At 37.5% G+C, this 17633-nt stretch overlaps 2 protein-coding genes across 5 annotated transcripts; both read left to right on the top strand.

The window, feature by feature from the left end:
* Positions 1-1296: 1296 nt before the first annotated feature.
* LOC121912689 (cyclic GMP-AMP synthase) lies at positions 1297-9783 on the top strand. Of its 2 annotated transcripts, XM_042435013.1 has the most exons (9): positions 1297-2071; positions 3817-3974; positions 4073-4305; positions 4787-5009; positions 5311-5441; positions 6198-6351; positions 6493-6592; positions 7543-7665; positions 8492-9783. In XM_042435013.1, the coding sequence occupies exons 2-9, from the start codon at positions 3833-3835 to the stop codon at positions 8907-8909; spliced, it is 1524 nt and encodes a 507-aa protein (XP_042290947.1). In that variant the 5' UTR covers positions 1297-2071; positions 3817-3832; the 3' UTR covers positions 8910-9783. The 2 variants fall into 2 exon arrangements, with proteins under 2 accessions (XP_042290947.1, XP_042290946.1); XM_042435012.1 differs by lacking the exon at positions 1297-2071 and having other exon boundaries at positions 3350-3974.
* Positions 9784-10319: 536 nt separating this feature from the next.
* rpl11 (ribosomal protein L11) lies at positions 10320-15832 on the top strand. Of its 3 annotated transcripts, none has more exons than XM_042435051.1 (6): positions 10320-10400; positions 11748-11898; positions 12625-12731; positions 13461-13592; positions 14881-14991; positions 15752-15832. In XM_042435051.1, exons 1-6 carry the CDS (start codon positions 10395-10397, stop codon positions 15779-15781), a joined length of 537 nt encoding a protein of 178 aa, XP_042290985.1. In that variant the 5' UTR covers positions 10320-10394; the 3' UTR covers positions 15782-15832. The 3 variants fall into 3 exon arrangements, with proteins under 3 accessions (XP_042290985.1, XP_042290983.1, XP_042290984.1); XM_042435049.1 differs by lacking the exon at positions 10320-10400 and adding an exon at positions 10664-10708; XM_042435050.1 differs by lacking the exon at positions 10320-10400 and adding an exon at positions 11609-11644.
* The last annotated feature ends 1801 nt before the right edge of the window (positions 15833-17633 follow it).

Below are 17633 nucleotides of genomic sequence, written 5' to 3'. Positions count from 1 at the left end.
GCTGCACATATCGGTTCATCGGATCATTTCCCCCCCCGGGATGACGACGCAAGAGTCGGACAGCTACTGCTGCCAGATGACCGGCTGGTCAACGGCTCCTCACATCTCCGAAAACGTCTCAGCAGATTTACAAACAGGCGTTATTTGGATAAACTGTTCACATATTGGGAATCTAAATAGTTACTTGCTCGCCTGAAAAAATGTCTAATCTTATTAAAATGACATTGCAATAGTTCTAGAGCAGAAATTACAACAGTCAAGTTCAAAATCTCCGCCATGATGCCATCCCCGTCCCCTTCCGCAGACGGCCCTTGCCCCCCGACAAGGGCCCTCTGCGGCAACACTACGGTGGCCGACAAGGGCAAACGCACTGCAACAGTGCTTTTGCATGTGTTTTTTTTAACCCCTTCGCACCTGAATTATTTCCGGCCATGGAAAAAGTTATTTCTATATTTTTTTTACTCATATTACATGTAAAAAATAAATCAAATCAAATCAAAAGTCAACTCTGTATTTGCTTTGTTTCATGTTCATTGCAATGGAAATCAGGTCCAAACAGCTGTGAAATCTCATAACTATGTTTTTATTGATATTTGTGGTTTTCTCTAAAAAAGAACTGGGAAACACTGAAAAGATGTAATATTTTAACAGTGACTAACTAATGAAACGCTGACCACAGTAACAGTAATGTCATATGCTCATCTTCTCATTCTACTTCCAGTAAGCAGCCTTGAAACAGTTCCAAAGAAAACAAAACACTATCCAAAGACTCAATTTCCAACAGATTTACATCAGCCAGAAGTTCCAGGATCTCTATTGCTGTATACCCTGAATATGATAAATTTTTGGACAAATATTAATGTTATATACTATTCCAAATACATTGTTTTTTAATGTCAAAACTTAATTTTCATGATATAAATAGACTTGCTCAGATTACATCTCTTTAGACCTGATGACCATTGTAATGGACAATGACTTTAAAAAAATCCTGTGTCTAAACTTGTGCTATTAGATATATACTGCTTAAAATAACATTTTCATTGCTTAAATATTATGTTAAACACATCAAATGTGGAAAATAATGTTTAAAAATACAGATCACGTATATGTAAAAAGTTACTTACTTCGAAGGCTCTGATGTACTGCTGCCATGCTTCACTTCAGTGTGACTTTTTCAAATGTTACCAGTTGGGCCAAACTTGCATCTGATTGATTATTTAGTAGGCCCTAATTAATCAATCAGATGCAAGTTTGGCCCAACTTGATTAATTAGGGTCTACTAAATAACCAATCAGTTTTATTTTTCAGTGGAACTTTTTTCAATGCTTCAGTGCCAATACACCTTTTTCCAATAAAAGTGTTTCAATATTTCCTGTTTCAGTTCAGGTTTTGTTTTCGATGTGAAAATTTAACCGTCGCTGTTCTGGTCCCATAAGATAGCAGATTGTCCAGTAAAACTCATGATGAACAACTTGCTCAAAAGCTAAAAATTCTCATTGGTTTCTTTCTCATACTGGAACAGAGATTGTTTCTCCTTTCCAAACAGAAAAAAAACATACAATCCACTAAACTATACACTAGATTATTGTCATAATCCTATTTGCTCATGCTGCTGTCACATCATTTCAAAATTACTCTCATAAATGGCAAATAAATAGTTCAGATACAAGAGATAAACAACCTGGTGATGAGAAGGAAACTTTATAAGAGGGAAGGTTTCCAGGTTGCCCAGGTGTTTTGGCATAGTCATATTTTAAGGCGTGTTCTTTTAAAGTCGAACACACACTAGTGAATCTATTGGCCCACTATGTGTGGGTGCATATTTAGCGAGAGAAATAGCTCCTGACTGTCACTATCATTATTTATCAGTGGAGTTGCGCAACTGACAGCTGTTTGTCAGAAGCGTTTATTGCTGTGGAGCCGGAAGAAGAAGGCACAGTTCCCATTTCAGGAAAACAGAAAGTGAGGGAAAGTCAGTGGATCGCACTGCAGAGAGAGAGGAGGACAGACTGCTGTACACACAACACATCCATCATCTCCATTTACAACAACAGCTTCTCCAACACAGGTACGTTAAACCACTTTAATGTCGTTTGAATGATCACATGAACAGATTAGACTAATAATACCAGAGACCGTTAGATACATGAAGTAATGATTTGAGGCAGATGCTGATCTAATGGTTTCAATTACATCTTTAGTCAATGTAATGTTTTCTATCAGTGGCCTAATTTTTCTGTAATGGATTTAATGGTTTCCACTGTTGGATGTACTGAATTATGATGGTTTCATTTACACTCTGGTCCGGCGTCTCCAGTTTGCAGTGGCTTTGTAAAGGTTTCCTCTGGTTTGTGATGGGTTAGGTTACAGACTGAATGCAGTGGCTTTGTTTACAATTTGAAAGAGTTGGTTTGTACTAGTCTGTAGTGCCGAACACATCAAAGGGAACCTGTAATGCAGTTGAATTTGCCTAAAGCAGAGCTGTCCTGCTGTCAATCATATTTAAATTACTTAACATACTTTAGTAGGCCCAGATCCGGCCCACATACCACATGGAATGATGGCACTTGGGCGGTCCGCTCCAGGCTTCCCAGATCTGAGCCACAAACAAGCCGTATGTCAACCAAGAACCAACCAGATAAAGCAGAACTGTCCCACATCCATAATACACATACCTGGGACCACCACACCTTTGCCACACACATTTGATTTGTGATATTTAGGCCATATTTGCTACTTTACATGTGTGCCATTTCAGGCTCGCATCCATTTTGTCCAGGCCTGAAGTGCCACGTCATTGTCTTAAGCGGCCCACTTCTGTATGCTGTCTGGGTTATTGTGGTCTAAGAATACATTATGAAGCTCTACAGTATTATGTAGAGAATAATAAGTCGTATCATATCTCATATCTCAACATTCCTAGTTTTGACTGAGCAATTCAACTTTCCAACAAAAGGCATTAACAACAGTCACTTCAAACAAGGACTCTGGCCTGGGCCTGTTTTTTTTGGTCCATTATATCACATTCATCACGTTTGTCCAAACATGACTTACAATAAGTGGTAATCAGTCCATGAAAAGATGACACCAGTCACTGTAATCGCTGTCCAATTCATCCATATAACAGAAGTTGTAAGTGTAAGCTCTACATGAATGTTCAGGACTGTCAAAGTGACATAAAAACTAGTGACATTTTTTTAAATTGTTAAGTCAAGTATGTTAAGTTAGTTTTTGAGTTTCTTCAGCTAACAGCTAACTCATACACACTTAGCAAACATTTGAGAATTTGATTGAACTAAAACAAAAAGTAAAAATATATGCAATTTCTTGTGTTTGTGACAAGTTGTCCATGTCTTTTGGCACATAATTACAGCAAGAGCTGCAGTGTTATGTGCAGAAATGACAAAAAAGTTTTGCTCTTATGACATAAAACTGACAGATATTACTTTGTTTATACCAATTTGTTTTTTTTTAAAGATAGTCAGTAGACATCGAGCAAATAAAATGTAAAGGTTTACTTTTCTTTCTTTGTTTGTCCAACTTAAGTTAATAAGTTAATTAAGTTTGAGTTAATACTACAAAACATATCAGGCATGTAGTGACATATATATTAAAGTGATGGTGCTCTGATGCTCTCTTCTCCATTAGAGCACAACAGTCTCCACTGGTTTCCATTAGACATACCAGTCTAAACGAAAACCTTTAGAAATTCATGAAGAGTCTCACTAAAACCTTTCAAACCCAAACGTCTATAAGTGTCTTTGAATATTCAGTGGAGTTATTCTTTGTGATGTCTGCACATGTTTGTTCAAGGCTAAACAGGTGAGTTATGGACGGCAATTACAGAGACGTGAACCTCAGGGAGGACGAACCGACCGAGGCAGCAGAGCATCCTGCAGACGCCAGAGGAAAGCCAAGTCCTCCAGGGCCCGCTGGAATAAGACAACGGCAGAAAGTTCAGCAACAACCAGGTGATGCTGCAGGCAAACATTTGTTTAAGAATTCAGTTTGTGGCATAAAATAGCGTCCAGGTGGCTAAAGTTTCATCCTTGTATGCATCACGTTGCAGTGGAGGAATCCTATGTGGCCGAGGAGTTGGCCTCCATCTCCCCGAAGCTCGCCAACTGGATCAAAGTCAACGCTAAAGACCTCAAGATCCGGCAGACAGACCGCCGTTGGGCTGCAGAGGTGGTCAACGACTTCCGTGAGAATTTGCTGAAGTTCCTGAAGAGCAATGACGAGCAACCTTTCTTCCAGACAGCCGAATTCCTCACGTCTGGCAGCTACTTCGAGAAGGTCAAGGTGAGGTCACGACTCGTCAGACAGAGACTGGTGAACAGTGACTCCAATTCTTATTTTTACTTTAGTTTACTATTAGTAAAATAATGAAGTTAATGGTTCAAATTTAAAACAAATGAATCAACAAGAACAGTTGGAAGTGAATAGGATGAAATGAAATTTAAAATGTACAAACGTGTTCTGCATATTATTCCAGTTTGTAGGTATGAAAATCTGCTCTGGTCCAGCATGTACAGCATCTTTGTTGCATGTAATTTCCCACTGTCTATAAAAGGCATAAACATTCCCCAATAATATATATGTATAATTTTTTGTAATTTGGGTGAACTGACCCTTTAATCTGCTCGACCCTCCTGTCTTGAATCCTCTGAGTGTTCCACCCAGCGGTCTGTGGTGCTTTGACTTAATGGATTTTACTCAGCTAACAGTATGTGTCGTCCGGTATTAAAGTGCTTAGAAGACGTTATGTGTCATTTGATCTCAGATCCACAGCCCTGATGAGTTCGACATGATGCTGAAGCTTCCGGTTCCTTCACGCCTCAAGATGACAAAGCTCGATGGCGGCCTTTTCTACCGGCTTGATCTGGCGCGGCCCACTCGGAGCCCCATACGAGCCTTCCTTTTGGAGAATGACCTCACCATCTCATCAAGCAAGATCCTGAGTGAGGTGTATCGCCTCGTCCGCAAGTTCCTCAAGACCTATAAAGGTTCGATCACCAACTTTCAGCTCTCTGTTGGTGTTTTCTAGTTTTTGTCAATCATTTATGTTCACTGTTCACTTTCTTTTGTTGCTGCTGGTGTCTGTATACACTCAGCAGAGCCTCCTGACGATAATCTGACTTTTAATGGAAGAAATTCAACTCTCCGGAAATGTCCAAGAGCCAAATAGAATAAAGGCTTTTCCCCAAGACTTCCACAGACCCTTACAGAGAGCTCACCCATGTTATCTCTAACATCATATATTTAAAAAAAAGCTTTCTCGTTTGTTTTGATTTGTTGCACATCCAGTTCCTGATAAATGTTGTCGCTGGGAGGTGAACAGGAAGCGTCCCAACTCCCCGGCTGTGACTTTGTCTCTGTGCAGACCTGGAAACAACAGTGATGAGCTGATCTCTGTGGATGTGGTTCCTGCTCTGGAGGTAAATCATGTTATCAGTTGTCTTTTTTTGTCACGGCAGCCAGAATCGGATGTGTTAGAAAGAAAAAAAATCATCCGTGGTTCCCAGATCGCAGAAACTGAGGAGAGAAACTCAAAATCTGTAACTGGATAGAATTAGGATTGTAGCTTTGTTCCCTCACAAATACAGGATGTTTTATTCCCTCTTATGTATGTTATTTGTTTTAAATTAAATTTTGTATCATTACATTTGTTATTTTCTTGTGTGCGTTAGTCTCAAATCGTCTTATTATCAACTTGTTATCTCTAAAGCACTAAACTGTGCAAAAGGTGCTATACAAATAAAGTTTGATTGATTGTAATAAATTTAATTCTGTAAATAAGTAACTATAATATAAAACTAATTATAAAACTATAATATAAAACTATAAAACTCTACATAAAGTAGATTTTTACTGATAATACTTCTGTACTTTTTCTGAGGATCCATTTTGAATGCGTAACTTTTACTTGTGATTTCTACTGTAAGTTAAAAGATCTGAATACTTGTTACACGCCTGGTATCATTAGTAGTAATAGTAGTATTAGTAGTAGTAGTAGTGACACTACTAGCAGTAGTAGTGGTAATGTTAGTAGTGATATCAGTAGTAGCAGTTATCGTGGCAATAATGGTCACTGTAGTAAAGGCAGAAGTAAAAATACTAATAGTGACAGTTTTGTTGTTTCACACTTATTGACCTACTGTGACGTAATATTTTGTCCATGTTTCTGTACGTAGGTTCACCCCTCACAGGGTTGGCCGATCGCTGTCCGTAGCGGCCCTGATGTGGACAACTGGTTGGGGAAGAAGGTTCGCCAAGAAATCAAAACTTTTCCTTGTTTCTTTGTACCAAAGAGGCTCAAAGGTCGAAACCTCAGCGAGGAAGCCAAAGGTGAGAAGAATTTATGTCTCCAAACATGTGATATGTAGTATCTGAACTTACTGTACTTGGCATTTATGTGTTATTTATATACATAATAAACAACCACAGTGTGAGTATATGTACGTATGTTGTTTTGATTTTCTTTTACAGAGAGTTGGAGGATTTCTTTCTCTCTCATTGAGAAGAAAATCATCACATACCACGGCAACAAGAAAACCTGCTGTGAGAGTAACGCCACTAAATGCTGCCGGTGGGACTCTGAACTGTTTATGTTTTTGTTTTTTTGTTATATATATATAACATATATTAAGTTATTGTCCAGGTCATGTTGATATCTGTGAGGGCTTGAGAGCATCTTTTATTGAGAGGTCAAACACACTCATGACTGAAACTTTGACCCGTCAGTGTTAATCAATACCTACATGCTGTCAGGCGCTGCAGTAACAACATAAACCTTTGGTTTTCTCACTTCAGAAGTTTCATATACAAATGAGTAAATATCAGTTTTAGAAGTCAAATTTTTACAAAAAGGCAACTGATGAAATCATCAGTATTAATGAAGTATTTTTTTAAAAAAGGCGACAAAGTACATAACAAGAAAAAACTAAAAAGTAATATGAAAAAGGAAACAATAATAGTCTCCAAAGCTTTTTAAACATGTCACAATATTTTAAAAAATGACATAAAAACTTTTCATTCATGCTATTCAACATTATCAATTCATATACTATATGTATATTTTTTCCAGTTGGTGAATCGTGCTTCACTTAATGTGTAAATCCTTTTTAAACAAAAGTTGTGACTGATTAAAATAAATAAAATAAATTTAACACATAAATACAAATATACCTACAGATACAAATAATCAGAGTAAGCTTAGTTTACCTCAGGTCATATGATTGCATGTTAATTTAACATAGTTCAGCCTTTTCATCCATCTTTTTTCATGCAAATAAATGTTACCTCTTAGTTTTTATGTTATTTTTTCCATAAGTTGAATTTATCCATAATAATTTTTAGCAATTTTGACAGTTGTGGACATTTTATTTTGCAGCCACTTGATTTCAAAGCAGTCACTCTTAAATTCTTAATATATATTTTGGAATAAATAATTTCAATTATTTAAATAATTTTATTTATTTTGGGGATTTATTTATTTATTTATTTTTACAATAAATGATTTAATCTTCTGTCTCGCAGTAAGCAGTGCTTAATGCTCCTCAAGTCTCTGATCGAGGGCCTGAAACAACGTTTTCCCAAAGAGCTGGATGACCTCTGCTCGTACCACGGGAAGACCGCCTTCCTCCACAACCTGTCCGTCAGGTACTCGTTGTTATTAAAGAATGGACATAGGTAGCAGTCGTAGCTCCTGTAGAGGGATCATCAGTACCTGTTTTAGTTTCAGTGTCAGTACCAACAGTGTACTAGGGGATGTTGTAGTGTCAGTAGCAGTACTAACAGCTGTAATAGTACTGTAGTAGTGCTACTAGATATAGTACTGACAGACTGTTAGTGGTTGTGATTGTAGTGGTAGTAGTGGTAGTAGTGGTAATACTGTAGTTCTAGCAGATGTAATCATAGTACTAGAATTAGAAATATTAACGTGTCTACAGAAGTAGATCCAGTAGGATTAGCTGGTAAAATAATAAGTCAAAATGAATCAACAACATTTCTAATAATCGATTAATCATTTAAGTCACTTATAAAGCAAAGATGCCAAATCTTCTCTGGTCCCAACTTCCCAAATGTGATGATTTTCTGCTTTCTATATAACTGTAAATTGAATATCTTGAATATATGTTCAACCTAAACAAACAATTTAAAGATATGATGGGCATTTTCATTATTTTCTGACATTTGAAAGACTTAAAAGTGAATTAATTCATTAAAAAAATAATCATTACTTGCAGCCTCAGTTTGCTATTAATGGTACATTAATGGTATTTTTGTTGTGTCAATAGTAGTAATGTTTGGAGTGATACTAGTAGCACTGGTTGTAAGACTGGTAATAGTGGTTGTGGTAGTAGCAGTAGTTGTAATACTGTGTTACATACTGCAGAAAGCTGCCAGTGTCATCATTTCCCTTCCATTCATTCAATCAGCTATTTTCTGTCATACCATCTTCTTCCCCCTGCTTCTCGTCTGTCAGGTGCGAGGACTCCATGTGGACTAGCCGACAGCTTCCTTCCTGTTTCCTGCAGCTCCTCGGGGCTCTGGAGGGCCATGCCACTATTGGCGTCCTCCCTCATTTCTTCGTCCCCATATGCAACCTCTTCTCCCCGGCCGTGTTCCCCCGCAAAGCGCTGGAATTCCTCATCAATGCCCTGCAGGAGCAGAGGAGGGAGGGTCTGCCCCTGCTGAAGCCTCCAGCTCCTGTCCCACCACTGGCACAACTGACTCCTCCAACAGGTGTCTCCGCTGAGGAGCCCACCAAACAGATGTCCCCACCGACTACAGTTCACTCTTTGGACGCCGGATTTATGAATAAAATTGTCTTGGTGATTGTTGCAGCTTTGGTTTGTGCCCTGTTTCTTAGGCGAGTAATGGAAAGTGAAGAGGCACTCTGATTATATTAAATAGGCCATTACCTCTGATACCTCTTTTATGGTTTATACCAGGTAAAAAATGTGATTATCTCTGACCGATTTCCCTCATCTCATCTGTGTGTGTGTGTGTGCTATAACACAATTTTAGGACTTTTCATAATATTTTGGGCAGTCACAAAGGATATTTTAAAAAAAAAAAAGTATTTAAAGTAAACTTGAAATGAAAGAGAGCGAAACCACTATTTAAATAACATTGATGATACATTTAATTTGTTTTATAAATGTGTCTATAAGTGTCTTAGTATTTTATCTCACATTGAGTCTTTCATTCCTCATTTCAGATCATGATATCATTCCTGTTTGATTTAATGTTCATTTATTAACTTTTATTGTTTTGCTAGTGTTTTAGGATCAAGCTCCAATTGTTATCCTAGAGTTTTTGTAACATTCAGCACACTGTGATTGCTTGTGACTTAAACTCTGTACCTTGTCTTTTGTGATGTAACAAAAAATTTGTATTATTTTGTGTATGTTCTGTATTCAGGGCAGCCTTGGAAAAGAGAGCATGCTCTCAATGGCCCCTCCCTGTAGAAATGAAGGTCAATAATAATAACAATAATAATAAATAATGATAAGGAATAAAGAGTATTTGTGTGTGGTCTGTGACTGAGAGATGATAATGATGATAATTTACTGTTTTTATGTGACCTTTTTATTGTATATATATATATATATTAACAAATATTAACAATAGTAATACACCAGGTGTTGATGAGAAAATAAAAACTTAATAAATAAAACAAATGGTCAGTGGTTTTATAGTACTTTATGGATTTTACACATACACATGTTGCATTTCATTTTTAAACATTTAATTTCTGCTTTAAAATGTACTTATGTGGGTTTAAATTTTTGCCAAAATATTCATATGATAATATTGTCTTTGTTTTGAGTTGCAGACATAATGGCAAATCAATAAAAGTATTGATACAACAAATACATTAAGAAATAGCTTTCCAAATTTCAGATAAAATAGTATGGAGGTCATTTCAAAAATCGTTTAGGGATGTTTTACATATCAAGTCCACAGAATTATTATTTTCTGTAAATTATGATTCATTGGATCACACCAATAGAGTGGCTTTAAACAGACATCTCGGGATTTGTTTGTAATCAAGTATTTCGAGGTGCAACATTTTTTATATTGGATATTTGAAGCAAATTCTCCCCAATAATTTATTTCATTTGCTGTTTTTATATGAACAACATTAAATTACTCATTCAATACATCGATTTATTAGTATATTTATTAAAAAATAAATTGAATATTCATGTTTATCCTCTTTTTGCGATAATTTGCTGTGTTTTACAGTATCAATTTGCTTTCAGTGCGTAAAGCGGAACCCTTGCGTTTACCCGTGGTGTTTTTCCGAGCTTGTTTGCGGGGAACACTTCACTATAAATTCTTCTCGCCGGAAACGTAACGTCCTCTTCTAGTGATCCAACATGGCGGTGAGTACTGTCTCACATTATACGGCGGCATTTAGCTGACAAGTCGGAGTAGAAATCCACCATCATCGGAGCTGTGGGGTCGTTTTAACGGCTGTTTGTTGTACAGAAGTTTAGAGACACTGACGGATGATCAAACTAGAGTCGTATTTCTGAAATAAATAATTAGAAACTGATAAAGATGAAACCCGAGTGATGCTAATCGGCTAGCTGTAGCGAAACACTGTCTGCCTCTCCATTAACTGTCGCTATATTCTGTCATAAAAGACACTATTACATTAATGTGGAGACGCCGTTTCTGCATAGTAGACGTGTGTGTTGTTTTGTTGTGTTTTTTTTGGGAGGTTATTGTTAAATTTCCGGACATGTTGGAGATGTGTGGCTAAGCTAGCAGCGGGGATATGTACGGACATGTCCTCCGGCCGGTGTATCGGTTCAATTTGTGACCGAGTTAACTGGAGATTTTCAGCCGACAATATGAACAGAACACGTAGCTATCTTCTTAAAAGTCGTATCAACTTATTTGTGTTGATCTGCTAAATATTTACATAAGCTCAGCAAGACGCATTATCCTCGTTATATTTCCTATCATGTGGGTAACAGAACGTAGTTTATAAGTTGTTAGGGCAGCTGTGGCCCATCTCCTTAATCAGAAAGTGGCCCATGTTCAACCAATAAACATGTTTGTTATTGTGTGCACACAATTTGTTCAGTTTGTGGCTAAATTTTGTATAAACTGTGTGGTCGCCTGGCCTTCTGTTTGACCCATCAGTGTGGTATACTGCAACCAGATTCAGCGTTTCCTCTCACACAACCTATTTAAAAAGAGTAATTTCTGAGAAATAAGTGAAGAAATGTGGATGCTTCTTGTTGGCGTCACCAGTTAGTTTACAAAATGTAAGACAGAAAGGACTGTAGATGTGTGTGTATATACATATACATGTGTTGAACGTTCATTTAAAGAGAATTTAAGGCTTTTAGGAGGATATCTACGTGCTCTGTTCGCTTTTTCAACATCCACGGACTCATTTGACCGAAAGTCAAAAGTAAACAGTCACAAGTTGCACGGAAACACAGGCATGTGATGGGCCGATACTGTTTGATGTGACAGAGAGCAGAGCTAGGACACCAGAAAAACTGCAGAGCAAATTGAACTGTCAGTATTTACTTAAATTTAACAATATTACAGCCTAGCTCGCTTACAAATAGTAGTAGGTGAACTCAACATGGTAGCAGCAGTCGGTAAGGTGTGGGTACTTCTCTATAGACAGGTGGTGCTTCTGCGGTGTTACTGAGATGTTGAATCATTAAAATGTGTGACTAAATCTTTGTTTTATCATTTTCTTTCAGGACCAGGGTGAGAAGAAGGAGAACCCCATGCGAGAGCTTCGCATCCGCAAGCTCTGTCTTAACATCTGCGTCGGTGAGAGCGGAGACAGACTGACCCGTGCTGCCAAAGTGCTGGAGCAGCTCACAGGACAGACTCCCGTCTTCTCCAAGGGTGAGTGTCTGTGTGTAGAGTGAAGACTCGGAGGCCCCGAGCTGTGAAAAATGTAATTTTAAAATGTCTGTAAAAGTGGTGAAAGTAAAATAAGATTGAAAGGTGTAAATACTCCGAGGCCAGATAGACAGATTTATTTGACAACAATAAAAGTACACACAAGACTGTAGTCACTCAATCCTGATGGGATAAAAACTCAAAGCCTTAGAAGCTTATTTCCATTATGATCCTCTGAGGGGGAAAAGGGGTAAGATGGCAGATATTAATTTAAGTCGGGTTAAACAAGCAATAACAGTAAACACTCATCAAACCAACACACACAAACTCAGGAAGTGTACAAAAAGAAAAGGAAACTCATGATTACCTTTTCATCAACCATTTATTTACCAAGAGTTTATAGACCCTTCAGTCTGCTGTTGCTGTAGAGAAGTTGATGTCAGGCGAGTTAAACCTGTAACTTTGGGGTTCTCTGGTACAGAAATAGTTGCTAAAAGTGAGTAAACAGAGTGAGTAATATGCCTGATGCCATCTTGATGACGTTTGCCATGATAATAAGACACTAAACACACAGCTAAAAGTGGAGCGAGCAGCTAGAAGTCTTAGTGAGGGAGAGCTATAAAGTGGAAGTGGTCCAGAAAAGTTAAAGCTTGCAGAATGTATAGGTATCTCACAGATGTATCACACTACATGTATTTAACACGTTTATTTTCTTTCCTTCACTTGCAGCCCGCTACACTGTGAGATCCTTCGGTATCCGCAGAAATGAAAAGATTGCTGTCCATTGTACCGTCCGTGGAGCCAAAGCAGAGGAGATCCTGGAGAAGGGACTCAAGGTTAGCAAGTCAATGTCGTATTTTTGCCTGAATCACTTCCTAGATAAGAAGTTTCCAACCTTTTTTGGCTTTTAAAGACTCCTTGTCACATGTTACTGATTGTCTATGACAGAGTTTATCTAAAGATTTGTGTTCCTTTTGATTTTTTTTTTTCCATTTGAAAGGTATTTAGAGGCCTGTAGAGTTCAAAATGTCAGTAATTTAGAAAGAAAGTTTTGTTTTAACAGATGTTCTTGTTTCCTTTCTTTTTACTCATCTTGCAACCCATCAGATTTATCTTGCGACCCCTTGACAACAGCTGCAACAGCCCTAGTTATCTGTCAGAGTGAAGTTTTGGCCTGTTTCTGTTAAACTTCAGTATTCTCTTGAAGTGAAGGACTGTTAATTAGCTCATCATGAAAAAAATCCCAACAATTATTTTGCCTCATACTCTGACTACATGTTCAGATATTTTCAGTCTTGTTTGAGGTTAGTAGATGTCATTGGCGGCTTATCTTATCTACAGTTCACATTCTGATATTCGTTTTGTGATCAACTTCCCACAAAAATTGCATGCAGAAAAAATGCAGCAGGAATTTCTGTTTGTGTAGCTTTTATTGGACTGTTTCTTAGCAATGACGTGACCCAAGCAGAGACTAGCCCGACCATGGTGGACGAAACACTGCTGTGTCGATGTTATGAGCATGTTATTGTTATAAAGACGTCTCACTCTGCTGCTCCTCCTTCCAGGTGCGTGAGTACGAGTTGAGAAAGAACAACTTCTCAGATACCGGAAACTTTGGCTTCGGCATCCAGGAGCACATCGATCTGGGCATCAAGTACGACCCCAGCATCGGCATCTACGGACTGGACTTCTACGTGGTGAGTGAACAAAATATCCTGAACATAGCTGGTTGGTGTCTCAGTCTATAGTTAAATGAATTTGGCAATTTATCATGTGAAAGATGAATCATAATTTGGACAGATTTGACTTAAGTGTGTCATTGAAATTCAAGCGGTAGAATATGTATCACATATTTGAGAGGTTGTTAAAAGTATTTGTGTTTTGCTGTCGAAATTGTGGCTGAGTATCTTTCAGGCTGAACAAAATATGGCTTTTATGGCCCTGAAATTATAAAGAGCATCTCAAAGTCGAGTTTTGTTTCCTCCGTGATTTTGGGACAAGTAAACGTCTAAATCTCTTGATAAACAGTTTTGTATTTTATTAAGGGTTGCAGTAATAAAGTAAACATGATTTAGACCAAGAAATAGGTGTTTGTAGTGAATGGTTAATTTTTAATTTATTTAACTAATAGTTTTTTCTTTTCACTGACACTTGGCACAACCTGAGATGAAGCTTTTTGTTGTTTTGGTCTCACGTCACTTCTTACAGTCTGTATTTCTGTGTATTTGCAGCACTGGTAGATCATGACTAGTATATCACTTCATTTTGATACTCTGCTGAAATTTAAAGTTTATGAGAAGATTGTGAAAAGTGTCTCAGCAGCTAAAATTAATACATTTTCTATTTGTATTAATTGTTAATTAGCTCAATTGGTGGTTATACTTCAACACTTCAATGTTATTTACTTTCTCCTGGTAGTCAGGTGAATTTGGTTGTGCTAATGTTTATTGTGTGACATAAATTATGTCCACATTCAGCTTTCATGTAGTTGATGGGGCTGGATAGATATTATATCGGCAAAGTATTGAAAAACTCTGAATGCTGAGTGTCAGAGGTGCAAATGCCAAAAATAATACTATAAATTCCTTTTGAATATAAACACGTTTTCTCTGAGAATGTTGTTTTAACAACCACAGTAGATGACAATTTAGAAACCTGTTACTCTTATAAGTTTTATCAAGTAAAAATTTCAAACATCCCCTCAAATGTGAGTTTGTGCTGCTTTTTAAATTCACATCATTGTAAATTAAACTCTATTCCTACTTCTTAGGGACTTTTTGAAGTGTACAGAATGAATCCCTGAATTTTCTGACTAATTCAACCAGCTCTGAGGTCAAATTAGATTTAATCTCAACAGAAGTAACCAAATATTGACTGATATGATTATTGATTGGCTGCTTCTCCAGTGTTCCTGTGTAATGCAGAAATGTTTTCTTGTGTAGTTGAAGCTTTTCTGACCAGTTCCTTTCCCCTCTTTGTGTTCAGGTTCTGGGCAGACCCGGCTTCAGCATCGCCGACAAGAAGCGGAAAAGAGGCCGCATCGGTTTCAGACACCGCATCCGCAAAGAGGAGGCCATGCGCTGGTTCCAGCAGAAAGTGAGTGTTTGCAGGCTCCCACATGTCCCTAAAGATCTGGGAATTTGTGCAACAGCTTTTAGAGTGTTGCTGAACTTCAAAGTAAACATTTTAGAGACTAATAGGAAGAGAAAGAAGTTGAGCTGAGTCCAGATGTGCTGCAACACTGACCAGCTGCAGTCGGTGAGAGTGACTCATCTGTAAGTGGCTGAAACAGCTCCAAGAGTTTGTTTCATAATCGGCCATAAACAAACTTAAGTAACCACGACTAGAAATGAATCCACTGAAAGAAATATCATTGAATGTGTCTTGAAAATTTCCTGGAAGAAAACCTAATATGTTTGTTATTCAACTTTGATTTTATGTTGAATTCATACATGTTTATGACAGGAGATTTGGTGGCTACTTTGCAGAAAATAAGAAACCATAAAATTGAGACTTTTTAACCAGAGTTGCTTATTAAGATGACATCCGTCTTGCTGTAATTTCTTGACGACAGCAGCAGTCATGCTTCATAAATAAATTAGTAACTGAATTTAGGGGTCAGGTTAGGGTCAAGTTCATGCAGTTGCTGTTTTTAATACTTTCACCTGGATTATTGAAGAGCTGTGTATCTCATTTTGTAATATTTTGTCATTACTGGGGGTTGATTCTTGCTCCTGTAGCTCAGTTCTCTCCTGACCTGCTGCTATTTTTAGAAACAGTCAAGTTGCTTTTTTATTTTCTCTGCTGAAATGCTGTCAAACACAATCTTAACATTTGTCTCTTATTTCTTTTTCAGTATGACGGTATCATCCTCCCCGGCAAGTAAAGGACCACCTTTTTGATCTTTGTAACAAAGTAATAAAATGGGAAAAAATGATTTTTGTTGTCCTGTGTTCTTCCTTGGTGTGTGTCTGTAGTGTGTAAGTGAGCATTAGTGTCAGTGCTGGCTTCCATAAAGTTTGAGGAATTGTAAAATATTTTAAAAATGATAAGGGCCATTGTTGCAGCAGAGGTTGAGATAACCTAATATGTAGTCTCCAACATGGGCCAAGCTCTTTTAAATCCCACGCTTCCCACAATGCAATTATAATTCTTTAGACCCTCCATACTTGGTTAACAGTATTCACAACCCTAGTCTGCATTTTGCTAAAAAAAATTGTCTCCAAGTCAACATTATTTAATCATGAAGTTTATTTTCTCACATTAAAGCTCCCTCTAGAGCACATAGGACTCAATACACCTAATTGTTGTCCACTGTGACAAGTAAACAGATCTGTATGTGTGGAATTTACTTCTAATGTGCACTGAAAGATATTCTTTATTAGCTGTGTAATCACCTGATTACTTCAAATCTTGACAAATCAACAGTGTTTCCTGCTGGGGTCACGTTTCTGTGACTTTTTTTGGTGGCAGACCTCATCATGTAGCCACATGTTGGCAGTGTTGGCCAATGATGTGTTCACGGGTCGGGTTGGTGCATTGAATGTAGATGAGCTCATTGCTATTTGTAGACCTGGCATTGTAACTCAATCATCTCACTTTTTAAATAGCAGGGTCTGGTAATAAGAAACAGGTTTAATAAGTTAATATGACCAGGAAAACTCTCAAATGTGGAACATGCACAATGCAAAATGAAGAGAAAACTTAATATTTGTATCCCTAAATTGTAGAAAAACCTGGTGTATCTGATGTAGTTGTTGAAAGTTAATTTCCATGTCAGTGGTAGGTACTGTGCTTGAGTAATTAGTTTTTTTCATCTATTGCACAACATTTCTGAGGCAAATATTGTACTTTTTACTCCACTAAATGCATTTTAAACATTGTTAATAGTTACTTCGTAGTTTAATTTTTTAAAAACAATTATTGAGCATATAAACTACAATCCAAAGAAAATCAAACCACCCAAAGGTATAAAATATACGTAAAATTTGCTTTATTTAAAACATTAAAATACTGCTTTCACTTTATTACACCAGTAATGCAGTAGGCCTGTATAATATATAACACTGCAAACGTGCAATTCTTACTGCACGAGTACTTTTTCTTATACTGTAAGTGTTATAAGTGTTTTGTTGATACGTACAGTTACTTAAGTACGTTTTTCAACGCAAGACACATTATAAAGTATAATTACTTTGTGGTAGTTCCACAATTACTTGTGATGAAGCGCAAACAAACATTAAAAACCATTAAAAAACATCCGTCTCACTCGCCGGATGGTATTTCATTTACCCCAGGAAGGAAGGAGAAGTCATGACCCGCCCTCCTCTGCCTCTGATTGGCTCGTACTTGTTGCCTTCATTGGTTTGGTTGGTTAGGTTCAGGCACGAGGAGTGATTGGTTTAGGGTGAGGGTAAGAATATCAGGGTCAGCCAATCAGAGGCAGAGTAGAGCGGGTCATGCCGGAAGTTCTTGCCTTCTAGCAGTTGCTAGGCAACCAGTGAAACCTACCTGTCATGGCGTCATGGCCAAGAAATTATCCAACATTTAACGTCTTCAAAACGGCTAATTGTTGATTTTACACTTCGGTTTTTACAAGGATGAAACCAACGAGATATAACGTATAAAAATAGTGAACTTAACAGGTTTGGTAGGCTGCCAAATATTCCCCCTGTTTCCAGTTTTTATGGTAAACTAAACTAACCGGCTGCTGGCTGTAGCTTCATATTTAATGTCAA

This window comes from Thunnus maccoyii, chromosome 15 (genome assembly GCF_910596095.1).
Source record: "Thunnus maccoyii chromosome 15, fThuMac1.1, whole genome shotgun sequence".
NCBI lineage: Eukaryota > Metazoa > Chordata > Actinopteri > Scombriformes > Scombridae > Thunnus > Thunnus maccoyii.
The sequence above is the reverse complement of the archived record's forward strand: the minus strand, read 5'-3'. Positions and strand labels throughout refer to the sequence as shown.

What these genes read in the sequence shown, in the direction of transcription:
- rpl11 (XM_042435049.1), top strand. Translation starts at nt 10,679, where the DNA reads ATGTGGAGACGCCGTTTCTGCATAGTAGAC. An exon ending in TCCTGGAGAAGGGACTCAAG is followed by an intron (nt 12,732 to 13,460) that starts GTTAGCAAGTCA and finishes TCCTCCTTCCAG; the next exon opens with GTGCGTGAGTACGAGTTGAG. An exon ending in ACGGACTGGACTTCTACGTG is followed by an intron (nt 13,593 to 14,880) that starts GTGAGTGAACAA and finishes CTTTGTGTTCAG; the next exon opens with GTTCTGGGCAGACCCGGCTT.
- LOC121912689 (XM_042435013.1), top strand. Translation starts at nt 3,833, where the DNA reads ATGGACGGCAATTACAGAGACGTGAACCTCAGGGAGGACGAACCGACC. An exon ending in GCTACTTCGAGAAGGTCAAG is followed by an intron (nt 4,306 to 4,786) that starts GTGAGGTCACGA and finishes ATTTGATCTCAG; the next exon opens with ATCCACAGCCCTGATGAGTT. An exon ending in CTCCACAACCTGTCCGTCAG is followed by an intron (nt 7,666 to 8,491) that starts GTACTCGTTGTT and finishes CTCGTCTGTCAG; the next exon opens with GTGCGAGGACTCCATGTGGA.